The 20,037-nt window shown below is 39.8% G+C and overlaps 3 protein-coding genes across 3 annotated transcripts; 1 reads left to right on the plus strand and 2 right to left on the minus strand.

Annotated features, from left to right (window-relative positions):
* Nucleotides 1–123: 123 nt before the first annotated feature.
* On the plus strand, nt 124–7,529 carry LOC117563826 (neither inactivation nor afterpotential protein C). The gene is made up of 14 exons (XM_034242354.2): nt 124–265; nt 1,098–1,428; nt 1,492–2,355; nt 2,612–3,549; nt 3,610–3,902; nt 4,059–4,330; nt 4,397–4,683; nt 4,752–4,901; nt 4,957–5,054; nt 5,133–5,192; nt 5,784–5,971; nt 6,035–6,450; nt 6,569–6,854; nt 6,916–7,529. The coding sequence occupies exons 2-14, from the start codon at nt 1,144–1,146 to the stop codon at nt 7,297–7,299; spliced, it is 4,521 nt and encodes a 1,506-aa protein (XP_034098245.2). The 5' UTR covers nt 124–265; nt 1,098–1,143; the 3' UTR covers nt 7,300–7,529.
* Nucleotides 6,856–11,561, minus strand: LOC117563827 (MTOR-associated protein MEAK7). The gene is made up of 8 exons (XM_034242355.2): nt 11,312–11,561; nt 10,148–10,372; nt 9,767–10,088; nt 9,312–9,685; nt 9,207–9,234; nt 9,068–9,146; nt 8,369–8,462; nt 6,856–8,090 (listed from the first exon to the last, which is right to left on the minus strand). Exons 1-8 carry the CDS (start codon nt 11,438–11,440, stop codon nt 7,986–7,988), a joined length of 1,356 nt encoding a protein of 451 aa, XP_034098246.1. The 5' UTR covers nt 11,441–11,561; the 3' UTR covers nt 6,856–7,985.
* Nucleotides 11,562–14,319: 2,758 nt separating this feature from the next.
* LOC117564359 (uncharacterized) lies at nt 14,320–15,530 on the minus strand. Its single transcript, XM_034243073.2, has one exon. It carries the CDS (start codon nt 15,439–15,441, stop codon nt 14,446–14,448), a length of 996 nt encoding a protein of 331 aa, XP_034098964.1. The 5' UTR covers nt 15,442–15,530; the 3' UTR covers nt 14,320–14,445.
* Between the last annotated feature and the right edge of the window lie 4,507 nt (nt 15,531–20,037).

Raw genomic sequence — 20,037 nt, forward strand, 5'->3', positions numbered from 1 at the left:
TAGGCTAAATAGTTACCCAAGGTGTCTATTTTAGCATACCCCTCTCTGGAGAGAAGGTCTAGACATGACTCGGCGACCTTGCGGGGCTTCTGCAGTCTAGTAAAAAGTCCACGAGCCCATATGCACAACTTTCAGTTGGCTTTCTGCAGCGATTCGTGCTGCAAGCGTGCGGTCGGTTCGGTATAACAACATTCAGGCAACGGAGAAGGGATTAAAAGGATAACCAAGAACTGTTTTGCGGATTTACAATTGTTACAGAGCAAAGGTCGGTACGAAAAGGATAATACTAAGTTGTTGCTGCAAAAAGCACTAATAAAATACCGAACTCTTCATAAACTCTTGCTATAGAGGGTGATGGATAATACCCTTGGTTGAGTGTAGTCAAGTTTAAAATCGTCAAATCAAAATAGAAATTATGAATCATTATAGTTGGATATCAAAAACGCAGAATCCAAATGTGTTACAATATTATTAAGGTAACGGATAATTTTTGTAATAAGGTTTGTTTAATACAACTATTAAAACAATGTTTGCACCCCAAAAAGTTTAAGATAATACTGATAATAGAGAAAAAGAAATACAAAAAAATTAAATCAAAAATATGGTAATCAAAAATAATTAATAACAAAATTTTTAAAGAGCAAAGAGTTGATAGGGTTCAAGCTTTCTTAAGCTAGGAAAACAAAATTTAATTTAAGATAGTTAAATCAATAATTGTTTTATAGTGTACACACAAGAATCTTGTTCACAATAAGTTTTTAGAAGCCAATTTCTTTATAAACTATACATTTTTCAAACTATAATCTATATACTACAAATTTAAGGGTCTATTTTTAGGTGTGAAATACTGACACATTAGTCTTCGGGTGGTATAAGAAGAGAACAAGAAAACTAAAGTCTTTCACGGTCCCATAATTTTAATATATTCACAAACCATTAGCCCCTCAACCTTCCTAGTGTTGAACCTAATTGGGTGAAGCCATTGCAAAGCACTTGACAGCTATGTTATGCAATTCTTGCTTTGCTAATGCGATTTGCAGCAATTACAGTGCAAAATAAAATAATTATATTACATTAAAAACAATAAAATACAATAGCTGATAGACTATAATATCCTGTGAGTGTCCTACGGAGTGAATCAATATGTATTTGCCGTACTCGCAATTGCCGGATCCGACGGATAAATTCGAGATCTACGAGGAGATTGCACAGGGTGTCAATGCCAAGGTCTTTCGGGCCAAAGAGCTGGACAATGATCGCATTGTAGCATTGAAGATACAGCATTACGATGAAGATCATCAGGTGTCCATCGAGGAGGAGTATCGCACGTTGCGCGACTATTGTGCACATCCCAATCTGCCCGAATTCTATGGCGTCTACAAGCTATCGAAGCCCAATGGACCCGACGAGATCTGGTTTGTCATGGAGGTCAGTAACCAAAGTCAACTGTCTATCAACTCTCTCAACTCCATATCTTGTATCTTTTTGCAGTACTGCTCTGGCGGCACTGCCGTGGACATGGTCAATCGACTGTTGAAGCTAGATCGGCGCATGCGAGAGGAGCACATCGCCTACATCATTCGCGAGATTTGTCGTGCAGCCATCGAGCTAAATCGCAATCATGTGCTGCATCGTGATATACGCGGTGATAACATACTGCTGACCAAGAATGGACGAGTCAAACTCTGCGACTTTGGACTCTCAAGGCAGGTGGACTCGACGCTGGGCAAGCGAGGCACCTGCATTGGTTCACCCTGTTGGATGGCACCCGAGGTGGTGGCCGCTATGGAGTCCCGTGAACCGGACATTACGGTGCGCGCCGATGTCTGGGCCTTAGGTATTACCACCATAGAATTGGCCGATGGCAAACCCCCGTTTGCGGACATGCATCCGACAAGAGCCATGTTCGCCATTGTGCGCAATCCGCCACCCACTTTGACACGACCCACAAACTGGTCGCAGCAGATCAATGACTTTATTTCCGAGTGCCTGGAGAAGAATGCCGAGAATCGTCCGATGATGGTGGAAATGGTGGAACATCCCTTCCTTACCGAACTCATTGAGAACGAAGACGAAATGCGTTCGGATTTGTCTGAAATGCTGGAGTTGGCTCGGGATGTGAAGACGCTGTACAAGGAGCCCGAATTGTTTGTGGATCGCGGCTACATTAAACGCTTCGAAGAAAAACCGGAACGCATGTATCCCGAGGATTTGGCAGCGCTGGAGAATCCAGTGGATGAGAGTGTGCTCGACTCGCTGCGCAATCGCATAGAGATGGGCGAATCGTATAGCTTTATTGGTGACATTTTGCTCTCACTCAACTCCAACGAGATCAAGGAGGAGTTTTCCTCTGAGGTGGGTAAAAGTAAAGGAGACCATGTTAAAACATTTTCCAGTTTAATATATGATCGATAACTAACTGCATCTTTATTATGCATTTATCTTTTCATTATACATTTATATTTGACTCCAACCTTCTAAGAATTTCTAGACAGCGCTTTATAGGCTCTACTTATCCCAAAAATATTCCTTTTTTCGTTCCAAAATTCTATCTCCTGCAAACACTCTAAATTATATTTTTGATCTAATGCAATCTGCTTTTACTTTACAGTTCCATGACAAGTACAGATTTAAGTCGCGTTCGGAGAATCAGCCGCACATTTTTTCAGTGGCAGACATCGCCTACCAGGACATGCTGCATCATCGCGAGCCACAGCATGTGGTCTTCTCCGGCGAGAGCTATGCCGGCAAATCGACTAATGCCCGACTGCTGATCAAGCATCTGTGCTATCTGGGCGATGGCAATCGTGGCGCCACCGGACGAGTCGAGAGCTCCATTAAGGCCATCCTGATGTTGGTAAACGCCGGCACACCAGTCAACAACGACTCCACACGCTGTGTGCTGCAGTATTGTCTGACCTTTGGCAAGACGGGCAAGATGAGCGGCGCCGTCTTCAATATGTACATGCTGGAAAAGCTGCGCGTGGCCACCACCGATGGAAGTCAGCATAATTTCCACATTTTTTACTACTTCTATGACTTCATCAATCAGCAGAATCAACTAAAGGAATACAATCTGAAGACGGATCGCAATTATCGCTATCTGCGTATTCCTCCAGATGTGCCACCATCCAAATTGAAGTATCGTCGCGATGATCCCGAAGGCAATGTGGAGCGTTTCAGGGAGTTTGAGAACATACTGCGCGATCTGGACTTTAATCACAAACAGTTAGAAACGGTGCGCAAAGTTCTCTCGGCCATTCTCAATATTGGCAACATTCGCTTCCGTCAATCAGGCAAATATGCCGAGGTCGAGAACACGGATATTGTGTCGCGTATTGCGGATTTGTTGCGCGTGGATGAAAAGAAATTCATGTGGTCACTGACCAACTTCATCATGGTCAAGGGCGGCATTGCCGAGCGACGTCAGTACACCACAGAGGAGGCTAGAGATGCTCGCGATGCGGTGGCGTCGACCATTTACTCGCGTCTCGTTGACTTTATCATCAATCGCATCAACATGAACATGTCCTTCCCACGCGCCGTCTTGTAAGTCCAACTCCTTTTAATACTATCTTTTAGAATTGCAAGCAATCTCTTTTTTTTTAGTGGCGACACCAATGCCATTATTGTCCACGACATGTATGGCTTCGAGTGCTTCCATCGTAATGGGCTCGAGCAGTTGATCATCAATACGCTGAATGAACAGATGCAGTATCATTATAATCAACGCATCTTCATCAGCGAAATGCTCGAAATGGAAGCAGAGGATATTGATACCATCAATCTCAATTTTTACGACAACAAGACGGCGCTCGACAATCTGCTGACCAAGCCCGATGGGCTCTTTTACATTATTGACGATGCGTCGCGTTCCTGCCAGGATCAGGACTTGATTATGGGTAAGTTTCTTCAAGGGTATTGTCCCAGATTGAAGTTTAGTCTAAGACAACAATTAAGATTAACAATTATCTAAATTTTTAAAATTATAAGGAATGGGGCTACTAAAGTTGGTCTTCTTCGATACACATTTAATACAATTTCTATTTCTTTTTTAGATCGCGTGTCGGAAAAGCACAGCCAGTTTGTGAAGAAGCACACTGCCACGGAGATATCGGTGGCCCATTATACGGGCCGCATCATCTATGATACGCGCGCCTTCACCGACATCAATCGCGACTTTGTGCCGCCCGAGATGATCGAAACGTTCCGCTCCTCGCTGGACGAGAGCATCATGCTCATGTTTACCAATCAACTGACCAAGGCTGGCAATCTAACCATGCCCTTCGAGGCCGTTCAACACAAGGACGAAACTGAACGCAAATCCTACGTGAGTTCCGCATTTCATTGACTCATTTATCTGGTTCTCCCTTAATTTTCTTTGACGCCATTACAGAACTTGAATACACTGAGTGCTGGCTGCATCTCGCAGGTGAATAATCTGCGCACCATGGCCGCCAATTTCCGTTACACCTGCCTTTCGCTGCTCAAAATGCTTAGCCAGAATGCAAATCTTGGTGTTCATTTTGTACGCTGCATTCGCGCTGATCTGGAGTACAAGCCGCGTGCCTTCCACTCCGATGTTGTGCAGCAGCAGATGAAAGCGCTGGGTGTGCTGGACACTGTAATCGCACGGCAACGTGGCTACTCTACACGGCTTCCCTTTGAGGAGTTCCTGAAGCGGTAAGCTTAATACCTTTCTCATTAAAGTATATCCGATTATTCCTTGAACCGATAAATTCCTCTTTTAGATATCAGTTCTTGGCCTTTGACTTCGATGAACCTGTCGAGATGAATAAGGACAATTGCCGATTGCTCTTCTTGCGCTTAAAAATGGAAGGTTGGGCGCTGGGCAAGAACAAGGTCTTTCTACGCTACTACAACGATGAATATCTAGCTAGGTAAGTTCAGAAGACTCCTCTTTAACCTTCGGTAAAACTTTACGTTTCCTTACAGGCAATATGAGCTACAGGTGAAGAAGGTCATCAAGGTGCAGTCCATGATGCGTGCGCTGCTCGCACGTAAACGCGTCAAGGGCGGCAAAGTGTTCAAACGTAAGTGGCATTACTTATCACCTAAGGACCACTAACCCAAACTAACCTTTGTCCTCTTTCTCTCTCTTTCTTTGTTAGTGGGCAAGAAAGGACAGGCAGCAGGACAACACGACGAGGCCGCTTGTAAAATACAAAAAGGTAAAAAAACTCAAGTCGATAGGCTTAGGGAATACGATGAGGAGCACATCGACATTAGTGAAACACCCTCGGAAGCGGATGAAATGTTTCTGGAGGCGCGCATGGACGAAGCACTTGCTGCGGTGCGCATCTCAAAAATCGAAGAGGCCTCCAATGATGAATAGTACCCTTTTAATAATCACTCTATATAGGGAGGCTTAGACAACGCCCCCTTAATACTACTACTACTAATACTACTACAACAACTATCAATAAAATATATCGCAAGTAACCGAGCCACAAGTCTACATTCATGTGGTTTAGGGTCTTCTTCTGTACAACTTAAGCCGCTTAAATAGGGCAACTACAACCCCCCTTGTCCACCCCCTTTTGCTGGAACCAATCAATCAGCTTAACAACACCTGAGACAATCGACTTGACAGAACCGCCTTCCCACTGTCGTCCCTCCCCCCTTCCACAGCGAGATGAATTATAAGTGCTGCATAGAAAATAAATGAAAATTTAATTAAATTAAGGTGACTCCTCCCCCGTCATACTGACCGCAATTCTAACCCGCTCCCTATCTCTTTCTCTATCTCTCTCCTTCTCTAGCTTTTCGTGGCTTCCGTGAACGCGTACGCTTGCCCCCTCTGGTGAATGAGAAATCCGGACAGCTGAACGAGAACACCGCGGACTTTATACGTCCCTTTGCCAAGAAGTGGCGTGAGAAGTCCATCTTCCAGGTGCTTCTGCACTATCGTGCCGCACGCTTTCAGGATTTTGTCAATCTCTCGCAACAGGTAAACGAATATTTATCAACTTCAACTCCAACTATAGGTAATTTCATTACTTTCTCTGGACAGGTTCACATCTACAATCAACGCATGGTCGCTGGCCTCAACAAGTGCACTCGGGCCGTGCCCTTTGAGCGCATCAATATGCGTGAGGTGAACTCCTCGCAGCTGGGACCGCTGCCCGTGCCCATCAAGAAGATGCCCTTCCGTCTGGATCAGATCCCCTTCTACGATACACAATATATGGTTGATCCAGCCAACTCTATATCGCGTCAAACATTCCCCAATCATTTGCTGCAGCAGCAATTCGAGGAGGACGAACCCTGGGACAGTCCGTTACAACGCAATCCCTCGATGACGTCGTGTCTGCTCACCTACAATGCGTATAAGAAGGAGCAGGCTTGCCAGACCAACTGGGATCGCATGGGTGAGAGCGATAACATCTACAATCAGAGCTTCTTTCGCGATCCACAGCAGCTGAGAAGGTGAGTTAGTTATAATGCACACATTTTTCACTTGGCAGTCACATCGAGAAAATGTCGCTTACCTTACTTAGCACCTACTTTCATCTATTTCTATTACTTTGCCTTCATTCTTCGACAGAAATCAAATGCAACGCAATATGAATGCGTACAACAATGCTTACAACAGCTACAACAGCAACTATCAGAGCAACAACAACAATTGGGGAGTCCATCGTTCCGGATCACGTCGCAACTCGCTTAAGGGCTACGCGGCGCCACCGCCGCCACCACCGCCAATGCCCTCATCGAACTATTACAATCGCAATAATCCCAGTCAGCAGCAGCGCAACTATCAACAACGCTCCTCGTATCCACCCAGCGATCCGGTGCGTGAACTGCAAAACATGGCGCGACATGAAGGCGATGTAAATGAGATCAATTTTATTCATTCAATCAATTTTCAAGTAATTCCCATTTCCTGAACAGAGTTCGGAGGATGCTCCATTCAATTTCAAGGCCATGCTGCGCAAGACAAACTATCCACGCGGCTCCGAGACGAGCACTTATGATTTCCACAATCGCCACGACGCGGACCACGATCAGCATCAGCACACATTCCAGGCGCCCAAGTTGCGTTCCACGGGGCGTCGCTTCGACGATGATGATCAGCATAATGGTGGCAGTGGTGGCAACTATGGTGTGGCACGCAACTTTGGCCAGCGGGCACCGCCACTGCATCAGATGCCGGCGAGCGTGGGACGCAGCTTTGAGGATAACAGCAATGCACGTTCCTTCGAGGAGGCTGGCTCCTATGTGGAGGAGGAAATTGCACCAGGCGTCACACTCTCCGGTTATGCTGTGGACATTTAATGTGCGACATCGATAAAGTCGAATTGTTATTTGTTGCGGATCCCACCACATCATTAAAGTGCCTTAAATACTAAGTAATTTAATCATACATAATCAATTAGCTTAACAATTGTAGCGTAATAAATTTGCGTTCAGCAATAAACAATAGATGCGATTTATTTAAGACGCGGAGAAAGTAAAGTGAAAATTTACGAGTAATACAGTTTACATTAAATTGCTTTTGGAAAAGATGTTCGGTTCACTTTTTGTTTGTAGTCCTAAAACGCAACAACAATACTCTCAGTATTACATAGACACTATGCATAATACTTATGGATCTATATACATATATACGATACGCCTCCATATATATATATATATGTATATACATATGTTATAATATGTATTTTTCTTTTTCGTTTGTATATGTAAAAACTTTAATAGCTACCCAAAAATTTGTAGGAATGGCATAGAGAAACACTGATGTGTTTCCTCACAGGACCTTTGTGTGTGTGTAATAATAGTAGAATAACATAATAATCATCATCATAGTTGCTTCGACAACGAACAAGAAGAAATAGGATTCTAAGGCTAAAGTAGATATATGTTGTAAAGGTTTCATTTAACATCACACCCAATAGAGACATAGTACTATAAATTCTTGAACATGGTAAAACCAAGCCCATCCACAACTTTAGCATCCGCCATCAATCATCCATTCCAGGCTCACGAAGTCCATCCGAGTGCATTTGCTTGCCAGCTATCTCGAGCATGGCACGATCTTCCAAATTCCCATCCAGCACAGAGCGTTTCTAAAGTTTTTGAAGTGAATACAATCAGTAGAGTAAACAAATAGTCCAAACAAGGCTGTCTAAGCTAACTATATAGTGAAATAAACAAATGCCAAAGTGTAATTTCAATGTGCAGATGAAAGTGTGAAAAAAAGAGTGAAGTGCGATTTGAACGTGCAGTGAAATAAAATTATAATTTGTAGAGCAAATAATAGAGTGCAGCTTAAAGTTTGCCTTTTAATTCCCGTCAGGTATTTGCAATGTGTCAAGTGTTGAAATGAAAAGCAAAGCGCACTCACCTGACCCTCACCACCACCTTCCTCATCGTCCTTGACTGGCAAATCGCCCACAGCCCAGACCTCCATGTTGCGTATTTTGAATTGTTTGCGTTTGCTATAAATATAAACAATGAGAAACTATATATTAGATGGAAGTTAATAAAATAAATACAAAATTCATATAATAGATTACATTTGAAGGGGTATTAATAGTACAATGGCGATAATTGCAAACGCCTGTCTGACGCAAGGAATGGTTCTAGGGTTTAATTCTATTTTAATATATAAAAGTCACAACGATTGTGCCATATATTTGACGAACTGATGAATACCGCAACTTTGTTGTGATTTTGTTAAGCTAACAAAAGGCACATTGCGACGCAATTTTAAATGTGCAACTATATACAATGCATTTAAGTTAATCCACTAAGAGCACATAAATTTCAATTTGTGATTGTCATACAATTTTATGCAATTATCTTGAAAGTCCAATGAAATTGTACTGTTAGTACTGCCAAACGTTGCTTTTTTCAATAGCAATTTCATTTAACAGAAACTTTTTCGGGCTCACACATTCATAGCGTAAATTAAATCATTTTCTAATTCAATGAATGTTGTAGTAAAGAAGTAGATTGTAATAGATTTCATTTTTAAATGAAATCCATTGCTTCTATCGACAGTTTGATAATTAAAAGGAAAACTTTCGCAGCTGTCACGCACCTTAACTGCACATAGTCGCCATATGTGGTACAGCTCTCGACGCTCTGTCCCTCGCCGAACATGCAGTCCAACCACAGACCTTTAATAAACGAAATACTTTGAGCAAATGCCATACTAAATGCTAAGCAATGTCACTTACCCCAATACTCAAATTGGCCGCCCATGCCCTGCAAATAGATTGGATAATTATAGCATTAATCAATACATATGTATATTGAGTATATGGTAAGTGGACAGTACTCACCAGGCCATTGGGCATGGTCTGTTGATTCAAATTCAGATACTGGTAATGATCGTTGTAACCCGTGGAACTAAAGCAGCGCATGGCTGGACTCAGTGTGTATAGCAATGAGCTATCATTGCCAGCAAATTGTGGACGCAATGCCCACGATTCAGGAGCATAGCCACCAAATATGTATTGATCCTCGTCCTCGATGAAGAAGAGCGTGGGACCCTTGTCCAACATTTTGCCCAGCATTGTGGAGAAGCTTTCGCCATGGATTTTCGATGAGAATAAGAAACGCCATTTGTGACGCATTTCACGCGGCAGCTGTGCATTGATATAGAGCACATGTGGCAGCTCAATGATGGGCCTATAGTGACTGTTCTGTGGTGCATCTACAAGATACGTAGCGTATGTTTGTTTAATAAATCGAGATTTACGATTGTTTTGGCTAAGAGATTAATAATCAAACATACCGCACAGCTGTGGCAGAATGCAAATCTCAATTTCCTTAACCAACGAACGCTTGCTGCTGCTGCCACCGTGACGTGTATAAAGCTGAACGAATACTTCGCGCCACAGCTGCAGAAATTGTGGGGTGACATGCAGCCAACGCTCGAGCGTCTCATTGGGCATGGTGTGCTCCAAATCTTTGCTCAAATTACGCATCAAACCCTTGGCAAAGGTGCAGGCCGAACGTTCTGTGGTTATAAAGCCCAGATCTTGCCACTCCTTAATGCTCGAACCCTTCGATGTGGTCTCCAGATGGACATAACTCTTAATAACCGAGTGTATATACTGCCAAAGTATACAATAAGAGTTAATGGAGTTAGCTAATCAGTTATTTGAAAACTTACCTGCTCCAGCTGCTTGATATTGAAATTGTCGCTGGCATTGCGATTCAGCGAGGAGAGCAGAAATTGCATTTTCGTTTCAATGCTGCCACGCTCCATGATATAGTAGGGTTCACCGAACTTCTTTAAGGGTATATTGATGCATTGCTGGCCCGGCTTCTGCGGTATAAACAGAAACTGAGCCGTGCTTTCCGCCAACGAGCGTTCGATGGTTTGCGACCATGATTCCTGTTAAAAACAAATCAAAACAAGTTAGAATGTCACATGCAAGCTTTGACTGTAATAGACCCTTCTTTTTATTGGTATACAATTTAAGCTTTATAGTTTATATCTTAATCTTCAATATCTTCAAAATTAAATTGAAATGCCACAATTTTATTGAATACTGCTAATATAAGATAATATCTTTCAAAATATGGGCTTCGGGTGTTACTATGAAATTTATAAATTAAAAACCACACAAATAATGTAAATATTCAGGTTTCTATAAATTCCGGTTTAGAGTTTCTGAAATAATTTAAAATATATTTGTATACTAGGTATATAAAAGTCTAAATACGTCGAAAATGTCTTTTGCGATTTCAACAAACCTAATAGACCCCTTTTCACAGAAGTTAAGGGTATTATAAAAGCACAGTGAAATAATTATGCGATCGTTTGCAAAAATTCTTCGTACTGACTTGTATTGTTTATTATCAATTCAATTCAATTTCAATTCATTTCGTTGCCATAATTATGAGCAAAGCCAAGCACCCTTGGAAATCACGACTAATTCGTTAGCAAGCAAATTAAAACGGAACCAAAAACAAACAAAACAACCAAACCAAACGCAAAACAGTCGCAAATGCGCAAAGCAAACAAATTAGACTGCGGCCACAGCACAATAACACATTCGTTGACAATCAATGCAAACTTTGGTTTTTCGTTTGTGATAATGCTGATAAGACATACTACAAATAGTATGACGATGACATGTCATGTGTAACTTTCACCTCAGGTATAGTTCGAGATAGTGCTCGAAATACATCAAGTCGCATGACACTGAAAACGTTTCACGCTGCTGCAGCCTTGAACTTGTGACCGGAAGGGAGTCGCAATGCAGTCTGCTGCATTGATTTTTGTTGTGTTGTGACAAGTGCATTGACCCAAGTAAAGCTTACTACGTACCACCAAACGATCCGAGGTTAATTTCTCCAATGCACCGCCGGAGGCATTGCGATATGCTGTCTCTAGAAAGCGCAACTCTTCCGATGTATACACATTGTCCGATTCCTTTTTGCCACTTGCATTGCCCATTCTACTTCACTGGCTTTTGGTATTTTTTGAATATATACAACGTGTAAACACACGTCTGACGCTTGTGATTTTTAAATTGAAAATAATGCAAACACAACAATAGAGACGCAAGCAAGCACACACAGCTGTTGTGCAGTGTGACCGCAATTCTCTAACAACGAATTACGTTGCGCATTCAATTCGCCGCAGAGCATCTTTGTAGCGTTGGTATTGTCTGCTCTGCTGGGTCAACAGATGGCGCCAGTGTAATATGTACGATGACCATTAGATGTCGCTAATAGTCGGCATTAAAAACAGTTTTTGCACTCCAAACTGCACTCTCAACCTTACGTTTGTTAAGTCACATTTTCAAAGTATTCGAATAGCAATAAAAAGATTTTTTAAAATTGTCATATAGAAAAATTCGTGTATCTAAAGCTATTAATAAATAATTGGTTTACCAAATCTCTGTCTCTAAGTCAAATCTCGCTAAGCAGTTTTCGAATTCGACTGCTTGCAAGCAGTATATATTTATAAGCGCTTGCCAACGGCGTCAACTTTTAATTGAAATCAATTCCGACGAACAATATTTATCAATGATTTTTTATTCAATCGAGTTTTTAATTAATATTAATATTCTAGTACTTGTATAGCTACTTACTTTGGTCATAGAGCACCATCTGTTCTATAGACAATTAAATAAACGCACAACTAAACACTTTACTTCACAAACACAGAACAAAAACAAAAAAAATGCATACGCTTGTATGCGTGAGCCTCCAAGTGTTGGAGCGCCACTTTCGCACCATTTCAATTCACTTACAAACACACACACACACACAAATGAAGTATGCACTCACGGTTAAAAGAACTTTACGCGCGCGCTTAGCGAATGAAAAAATAAATAGAAAGCATTGCACTTCAGTAATGCATGCAAATTGTTATTTATTGACGCTAGGACAACACGCCAATTGCATTTTTAATTACTCTCACACTTTTTTTTTAGCAATTAAAGTCCATTTTATTAAAATTTACACCGCGAAATGCAGAAATAAAAAATCACGCGCGCACGCTGCAAAACTCTGCACAATACTGAATAAATTCGCCGCGACAGGCGACAATCGAAATTAGATCAGGCGAAAATTTACACGCACAATCGACGAGCTTAATAACCGCAGCTGCGAATTCGCCACACGCAGTTGTGTTTATTTCTTTTAACGGCGCGATTAATATTGATTTTGAAATTTTCAAAGGAAATTAACGTTTATGCTGCTCTAAATAAATATTTATTTATATATTTAAAAAAAATTGTAATACTGGTAAGAAGAAGTACTCTAAATATATAAAATATTGTTCAAGTTAGCATAAAAACAAACAATAGACTAAGCAAGTCAGAATGTTTAGCATAATAATGCCACATTGGTTGCCTAAAATGGAAATTGGAAGTTCTGCTATGTAGCTAGTAAAATATATTCATAATGCTAATGTGCTCAACCGTGCGCAGTTGACATTATAATTAATGAACTTCTAGTCGAAGTGTAGCGGACCGATGAAAGCCCATCAAGGCAGAACAATGGGCATTTGAGCATTGCATTATATGTTTATATACTATAGTAGTTCTCATTCTGGTTCGATTTTCGGTACTCTACTAAAAGCAAAAGCAGTTTAGCTGCATAGCTTTAAGACTGTGCTTCTCAACTTTGCTGCTGCATATTAATATTAATGCTTTATTATTATGACCCGGTGCCTTTGTAGCTATTACCTGGACAATCTGCAGTTCGTATATAATACACATTCAGTAGTTGCTTTACTGCACTGATGCCTGGCGTGACGATTTCAATTCTTGAGTACCCTGTAATCATAAATTGTGAAGAGTAAACCATTTCAACTATTTTATCTTAAATGTTAAATATTCTGTTTCAAAGAAAGTACAAGAATATACAAAAAATATAAATATTAAAGTTTATATTTTTGAAAATTTATTTTTATATTTTTATTCTAGAGATATCTTTTAGTCGAACCTTTATCAACTACAGCTTACTTAGCTGTTTTATTATTATGTATATTGCGGCACACGACGCTGCAACAAATGACTCGTTAGCAGAGTGAAAAAAGGAGAAGTTAAGAGGGAAGTTGGTGGAGAAAGTTGGTGGAAACAACTGTCGATGCTTGAGGAATTGGAGAATATGTTGGTGGGCTAAAATTTGCATTACGAGTTGCTTGGCCAACTTGGTTTTTATGTTTGCCCTCGTAATTAGTCGCACGTCAGCGCCACCTGGCGACGAGTAGAGTTTAACGAACGGCATTGCTCGACATTCCTTGAAAGCAGACCCCTAACTTAATAATAACGGTAGTAAGAACCCCTTTACCCCAATTACAACTAACCACAATTTAGCCTCAGTCTTGGAGTTCACTTCACGGACGCGTGCAAAATTCCATTGAAAAACGGAGTTAAACTTTTTACTTTATCTGCACTCCAACTGCAATTTATTTAGTTAAAGTTTCCATTTTTTTTACCCAAACTCATATTGCATGCAAAACGTTTTGGTAATATATTTCATGTTGTATTTACATGTGTGTTTTGTATGCGGAAATAAAGTTGGACTTGTGTGCTGAAAAGTGACACGAAGTACTTACAGTTAAGGACTTGAAAGGTGTGTTTCCTTGATACTTATTAATGTATAATAAATAAAATGAAGAATATGAATTATTTGCCAATATTTGGAAATTAAAGTTTTGTTTTTGAAATAACCTTAATTGTAATCTTTCTTAAAATAGAAAGAATTCTTTTAAAATTAAATATTTATTCTTAAATTTGTATATGGAATAATTCAGAGTTAAATGGTTTTTAAAATTTTAACTGTAACTAACTTTTCAAAATAAATCACTGTTTTCTTGCATTTTATTCAATTGTTTAATCGTAGCTTTTTATTAATGCAAAAAATTAATTCAATTATTTCATTTTAGCATAGTTTATCAATATTTGAAATATATACAAAATATACACAAGCTTAGCTTGAAACTCTTCAGAAGATTGCTGAGCGACATCGACGCAATCCGACTTTATCCACCTCAGTGCGCTCCACGCCATAACCATGCCACAAAGTATCCGGGGGTTTATTCCACCTGACAAAGTAGGTTTTATGCACAGCCGCCAGTTGAGCTTTGGGTCTGCTGCAGGAACGTCGCCTGAAGGGCCAAAGGAACCAGTCCAAAGGTCCGCGACTTACTTGGAGAGCATCAGCAACAACAGGAAGAGGAGGTGGCGGTGATTGGAACGTATCCAGCTGTAGCTGCAAGGATGGGTCCGGAATTTGCCTCAAAGGTTGCGGCTGCTCCACGATCACAGACTCAGGCAAAGGTCTAGTTAATGGACTAGATATTGCCTGCAATTGCTGCTGATGCTGTGCGGAAATGATACGAGTTTGCGAGTCAAAGATCTCCACATCGTGATCGTCACTCGAGTGCCAAGTGCTGTTGGGTTGCTCCGCCTCCAGTTCCTCGAGTATGGGTGAAACACGACTGCCACGATTGCATTTGAAGCAACGCGGTAACTTGGCACCAAACTTGCTCTGCACATCGGGCGGCTTTGGAGGCGTTTTGGGCACCTGACTCTGCTGCTCCACGTGCGGCATCTTGACCAGTATGAAGTGATCGTTGAGCAGACACACATCCGACACCTTTTCGCACTTTTGTTCGGCGCCAAAGAAGGCGTCCAAATCGACACTTTGCGGATAGATGCGATATTCCTCGTTTGTCAAGGCAAACGGTTTTTGCCTTTGTTGCAACTGCAGGAAGCTGGGCGACTTTTGCAACGTCTGCAAGGTGCTGCTGCCACATTTCACAATACTGTTGGACGTAGCTGGACGCTCCACAATGGACGTGCTGTTGCCACAGATGCTGCGGTTTTTCATGAAACTCCAGTGACCATGACGCTGCTCAAAGATTCGGGCAAAGATTTTGGCTGTCTGGCGATTACATGGTTGACACTGTTGTGGTATCAATGCCGTTGACAACGACATACTGATGTGGCCAGTGAATCATAGAATCTGTTATTATTTGGGAAATATAAGTATAAGCCTTATTAACTGACAGTTTTTGCTTAGGCGAAGTGTTTTGGGAAGGGATGGAAATTCGTGATATATTTTACATATATATTTAAAATATTTTATTTAAATTTGATTATGTGTAATCATTATTGATTGTCGAAAACTGGTTTTAAATCACTAAGGATGTTAATGTGGTGCTGCCAATCTAATGACACAATGACATACAATTTAAATTTGAATCTTAAATATTCTTTAAATAATCTTTTATTTAGTTTTATTCTTGAATAATTTAATTTTAGTTTACGAACTTGATTGATTAAGTTTTAATAATTAAATGTCAGTGGCAAGACTGACAACTCGCTAACGAGGTGCTGCCAACTTAATGACACAATTGCACACAATTTATGGGCTGGCCCTAAAGGTTAAATGAAATCGAAACTGCTATTGAAAAACTGTTGCACATGTCTTAATTCGATTGTAAATTGTACGTGCGATTCGTTCGTGTACTGCATTCTCGCTCTGCTCCCCGCAAGGCAATTGAATTCGAATTCAATCAAATTGCTTGATGCAATTTTCGTGTCATAGAATGTCTGAATTGTGAACTTGACGCTGTTTCGACATTGCAACCGACTGACTACACACATTATTTTTACTATCCTCTGACTTTTGACACTGCACTTGGGCCGGAGGTTCGAGGCATGTGGCAACTGCAGACTGGCGCCAAAGGCAGCCAAGGCAAAGTAAGTTGATGTTCGGATGGGGAGGACAACGCTTCCGCATCAACCAATGCCACAACAACGGCAACAGCAACAGCAACAATAATAATAAATGTATTTGATGCGGCACTGGCAACACGAAAGTTTTATTTATTATTTTGACAGGTAAACAAATCACGAGCTCAACACAAACACAAAGGCCACACACACATACACACACACACACATTCGCACTCACGTTTTCATTTTTGACGTTCGAAATTCTTGTTTGCGCCACTTACAAAGTTCCTCGTCGCTCGACTCACCAATGACAACTGAAGCCGACTTTTAGGCTGCGCTCCTCACACAGCTCACAACTTACGTCAACGTAGCGGACAACGTAACGTAAGATAAAACGTAACGAGCACGTTTTGAATGCGGCGACTGCTTTTAGTACTGTTCTTGTTGTTGCTGCTGCTGATTTTGTGTTTTGTGTTTTGTGTTTTTATACCCGCTACCCATAGGGTAGAAGGGTATTATAACTTTGTGCCGGCAGGAAATGTATGTAACAGGTAGAAGGAGGCATCTCCGACCCTATAAAGTATATATATTCTTGATCAGCGTCAACAGCCGAGACGATATAGCCATGTCCGTCTGTCCGTCTGTCCGTCTGTGTGTCTGTCCGTCCGTCCGTATGAACACCTAGATCTCAGAGACTATAAGAGATAGAGCTATAATTTTTTTTCGACAACATTTGTTATGTTTGCACGCAGATCAAGTTTGTTTCAAATTTTTGCCACGCCCACTTCCGCCCCCGCAAAACAAAAAAATCGAATAACAAGCGTAATTTTAAAGCTAGAGTTCCGAATTTTGGTATATATAATAACTACTATAGTAGTTATGATTTCTGAAAATTTGGTTGCGATCAGATAAAAATTGTCGAAGTTATAAAAGAAATATTTTTGTATGGGCAAAAACGCCTACTTACTAGGGGTCTTAGTTGCTTTGGCTGACAATCTGGTATATTATGCCGTCTATGGTATATTTTGAATGCGGTACTATGTCGATATACCAAATATACCATTTGGTATATTTTTAGTATTTTTGCAGTATATTCGGTATATTTTGAGAAAATACCGCAAATTATATTTATTTTATTCAAAATGGGTAGCGGGTATCTCACAGTCGAGTACACTCGACTGTAGCTTTCTTACTTGTTTCATTTGCATTTTCATTATTGGTTGTTAGTTGTTGCTTGTTTGTTTGTTGCATGCCCCGCATTGCCGGCAGACGATTGACAATTAACATACATACATTTGCATACATTTTTTTAAATGTGAGTGTATGTGTGTGTCGAAATGTGTGTGTGTACATTAATAACGTAAAAGGACAGTTGACAGCATTTAGTCAGTGGAGTTGGAAATACTTAATGTGTTAATGCACATATGAAGTCAAGGTCAGCTAGAAAGCGTGCTAGCCAAATACTCTATACATGGAAAAAAAGAAATTAAATGTATTAATAAAGCTTAGATTATAATAATTAAAATTCCATAGTTAAGTGAAGTTGAAGTTAATAAATAAAAATACCAAACGAAAATACAAAAAAAAAACTATATTTATTCAACTTTTAATAAGGATTTTAAATATATTTTAAAAATATACTTTAATTCTTTGCATTAAGTAAATAAAAATACTATTATAACAGAGACCTTAATCATTTTATTTTATTTATTTCATTTTACAAAAAAAAGATGTTTATATATTGATTGTTATGATTTTCTTCATTAATAAATAATTTTTAGTATGTTCATCAAGAAATCATAATTTGTGACAAATAATAGTAAAAATCACAAAGATTATAAAAGATGTATTATTTCGGTTTATTTATAAAGTTGTGTTTATTATATTTATTTTAATATATATTTATAAATTGTACTTTATTGTGCTAGTTACAAATTCTATATTTATATGTCTATTAAAGTTATTATACCATTTTAATTATTTTTATTAAAGTATTCATACTCTCCCTTTAGATTCAATCCATTTCGGATCGAAGTGCTCGCATTATGTCTACTTATCAACCATCTCCAATGCTTATCAGCTCATTTTGTGCATGATAATTCCCGAAGTCAATCTACCCCCAAAATTCGTAACTCCATTGGAGCCCCAAACTCGCATTCATAATTGAGTTTGCTTTTGTCATTATTGATTGTTAATGCACGCAAATAATAGAGTCCTGTCACAGTCACAGGATATATATATGCATGTATATGGATGTACAACAGCGATAAGAACGGGGCGTGCTAGCAATAAAGACTGAGCATTAATTCAGCAGTTGCGTTATAAATCCCATTTGGGGAATACGAATGTTTCCATTACGTAGTCAAAGTCAGCGAGAAAGGGGAGATTTGTATTTCCGGTTCAGTTCTGATTGATTCAAGACAAATTAACCAAAAAGAGAAACAAACAATAGCAACAGACAGAGACAGAGAATGTTTGCTTTGATTTGTGACTAACAAAAACTGAAAGCAAAGTTGACTTGACAATTTACATAAATGCCATATTCTGATTTATATGAATAGATTTGTTATAATTGCTATACATGCTGAACTGTTGATTATTATTGTACTGATGGCAGATCTTAAAGCCATTGAAATAGAAAATCCATAATATATTTTTAGCTATATATCGTATATTAACAGCGATATAAAGTATATAAAGAGTAATACTATCACAACTTAGCTATTACTTCTTTATATTTTATTATGTTTAAATTTTGTGTATTATAGTTTTAAAAGGTGAGTGAAAGTAAAAATAAATGGACGAAGGAGTTATTGAATTTTGAATTTGCTTATCAAAATTTAAATATTTTTATTAGGTCTCTTTTTCAACGTCTTAACAAGTATCTACAGGGTATCAGCTCGTCTCTTTCGCTGTGTACTCTCACTTGAGTACTTGTGCACTTGCACTTATTACTTTTGTCACGTCACTTAATTAACAATCTGCAAAATTTGTGCCTCCAACAGCTGATGATCAGCTCGACAGCAACAGCAACAGCAATAGCAACGGCAACTGAAGCAGGCAAACATCATCCAAATTGACACCAATTATGTCGGCTGTGAACGGGTCGTCGATCGGGTATATGCACGTACTCAAAATTGGCGAACATTGACGATGGACGGCCCTTTACTGACCTTCTCCAACAGAGCGAACCGATAAAACATACTATAAACACTTGAAGTGGCTTTTGTTTTAGTCTTTTATGAGCGAAAGGCTGTGAAAGAGAGCGAGATAAAGTGAAGGACACATGCCACAGAACCAGAGCTGCAACTGAGAAACAACAAAGGGAATGCAGCTCATTGCAAGATGTTGATAAACAGTGAAGCCTGGCTAAAGTGAACTCAAAGATGCGAAATACTATTGAGATACAATAGCAATCAATAAATTGATAAATTTAAAATGAGAAACAGTGTTCAATCGTTGTAATCAATTTGATTTATTATTTTTAACTTTTCGCCCTGCTTTATAAGTTGACTGCAGAGTTGTTTGGCTGCTCATTATGTTTGTCATTTGCTGAACTTGAACTTGGACGCAAATCTGTTTGCTGAGTCACCGGCAATTGGTCCAAGCTTTGTCTTTGTAGACTGAAACGGTAAATCATGCAGTCACAAAAACAATAAGGTGCTAATGATGCGACGACAAGCTGTCTCTCTGTCTGTTGTTTTGTTTTTCTTCTCTTTTTCTTGTGTCGAACTTGAAGGTCGTTTTGCTGGTTTTGCATTTGTTTTGAACTCTGGCGTCCTTCACAAGGATCAAGCAACAAGCTTAAGCACTCACTCTGGCTCATTGTCTCTTTCATTTGCTCTTTTTATCA

The sequence above is a fragment of the Drosophila albomicans genome, chromosome 2L, assembly GCF_009650485.2.
Source record: "Drosophila albomicans strain 15112-1751.03 chromosome 2L, ASM965048v2, whole genome shotgun sequence".
NCBI classification, from domain to species: domain Eukaryota; kingdom Metazoa; phylum Arthropoda; class Insecta; order Diptera; family Drosophilidae; genus Drosophila; species Drosophila albomicans.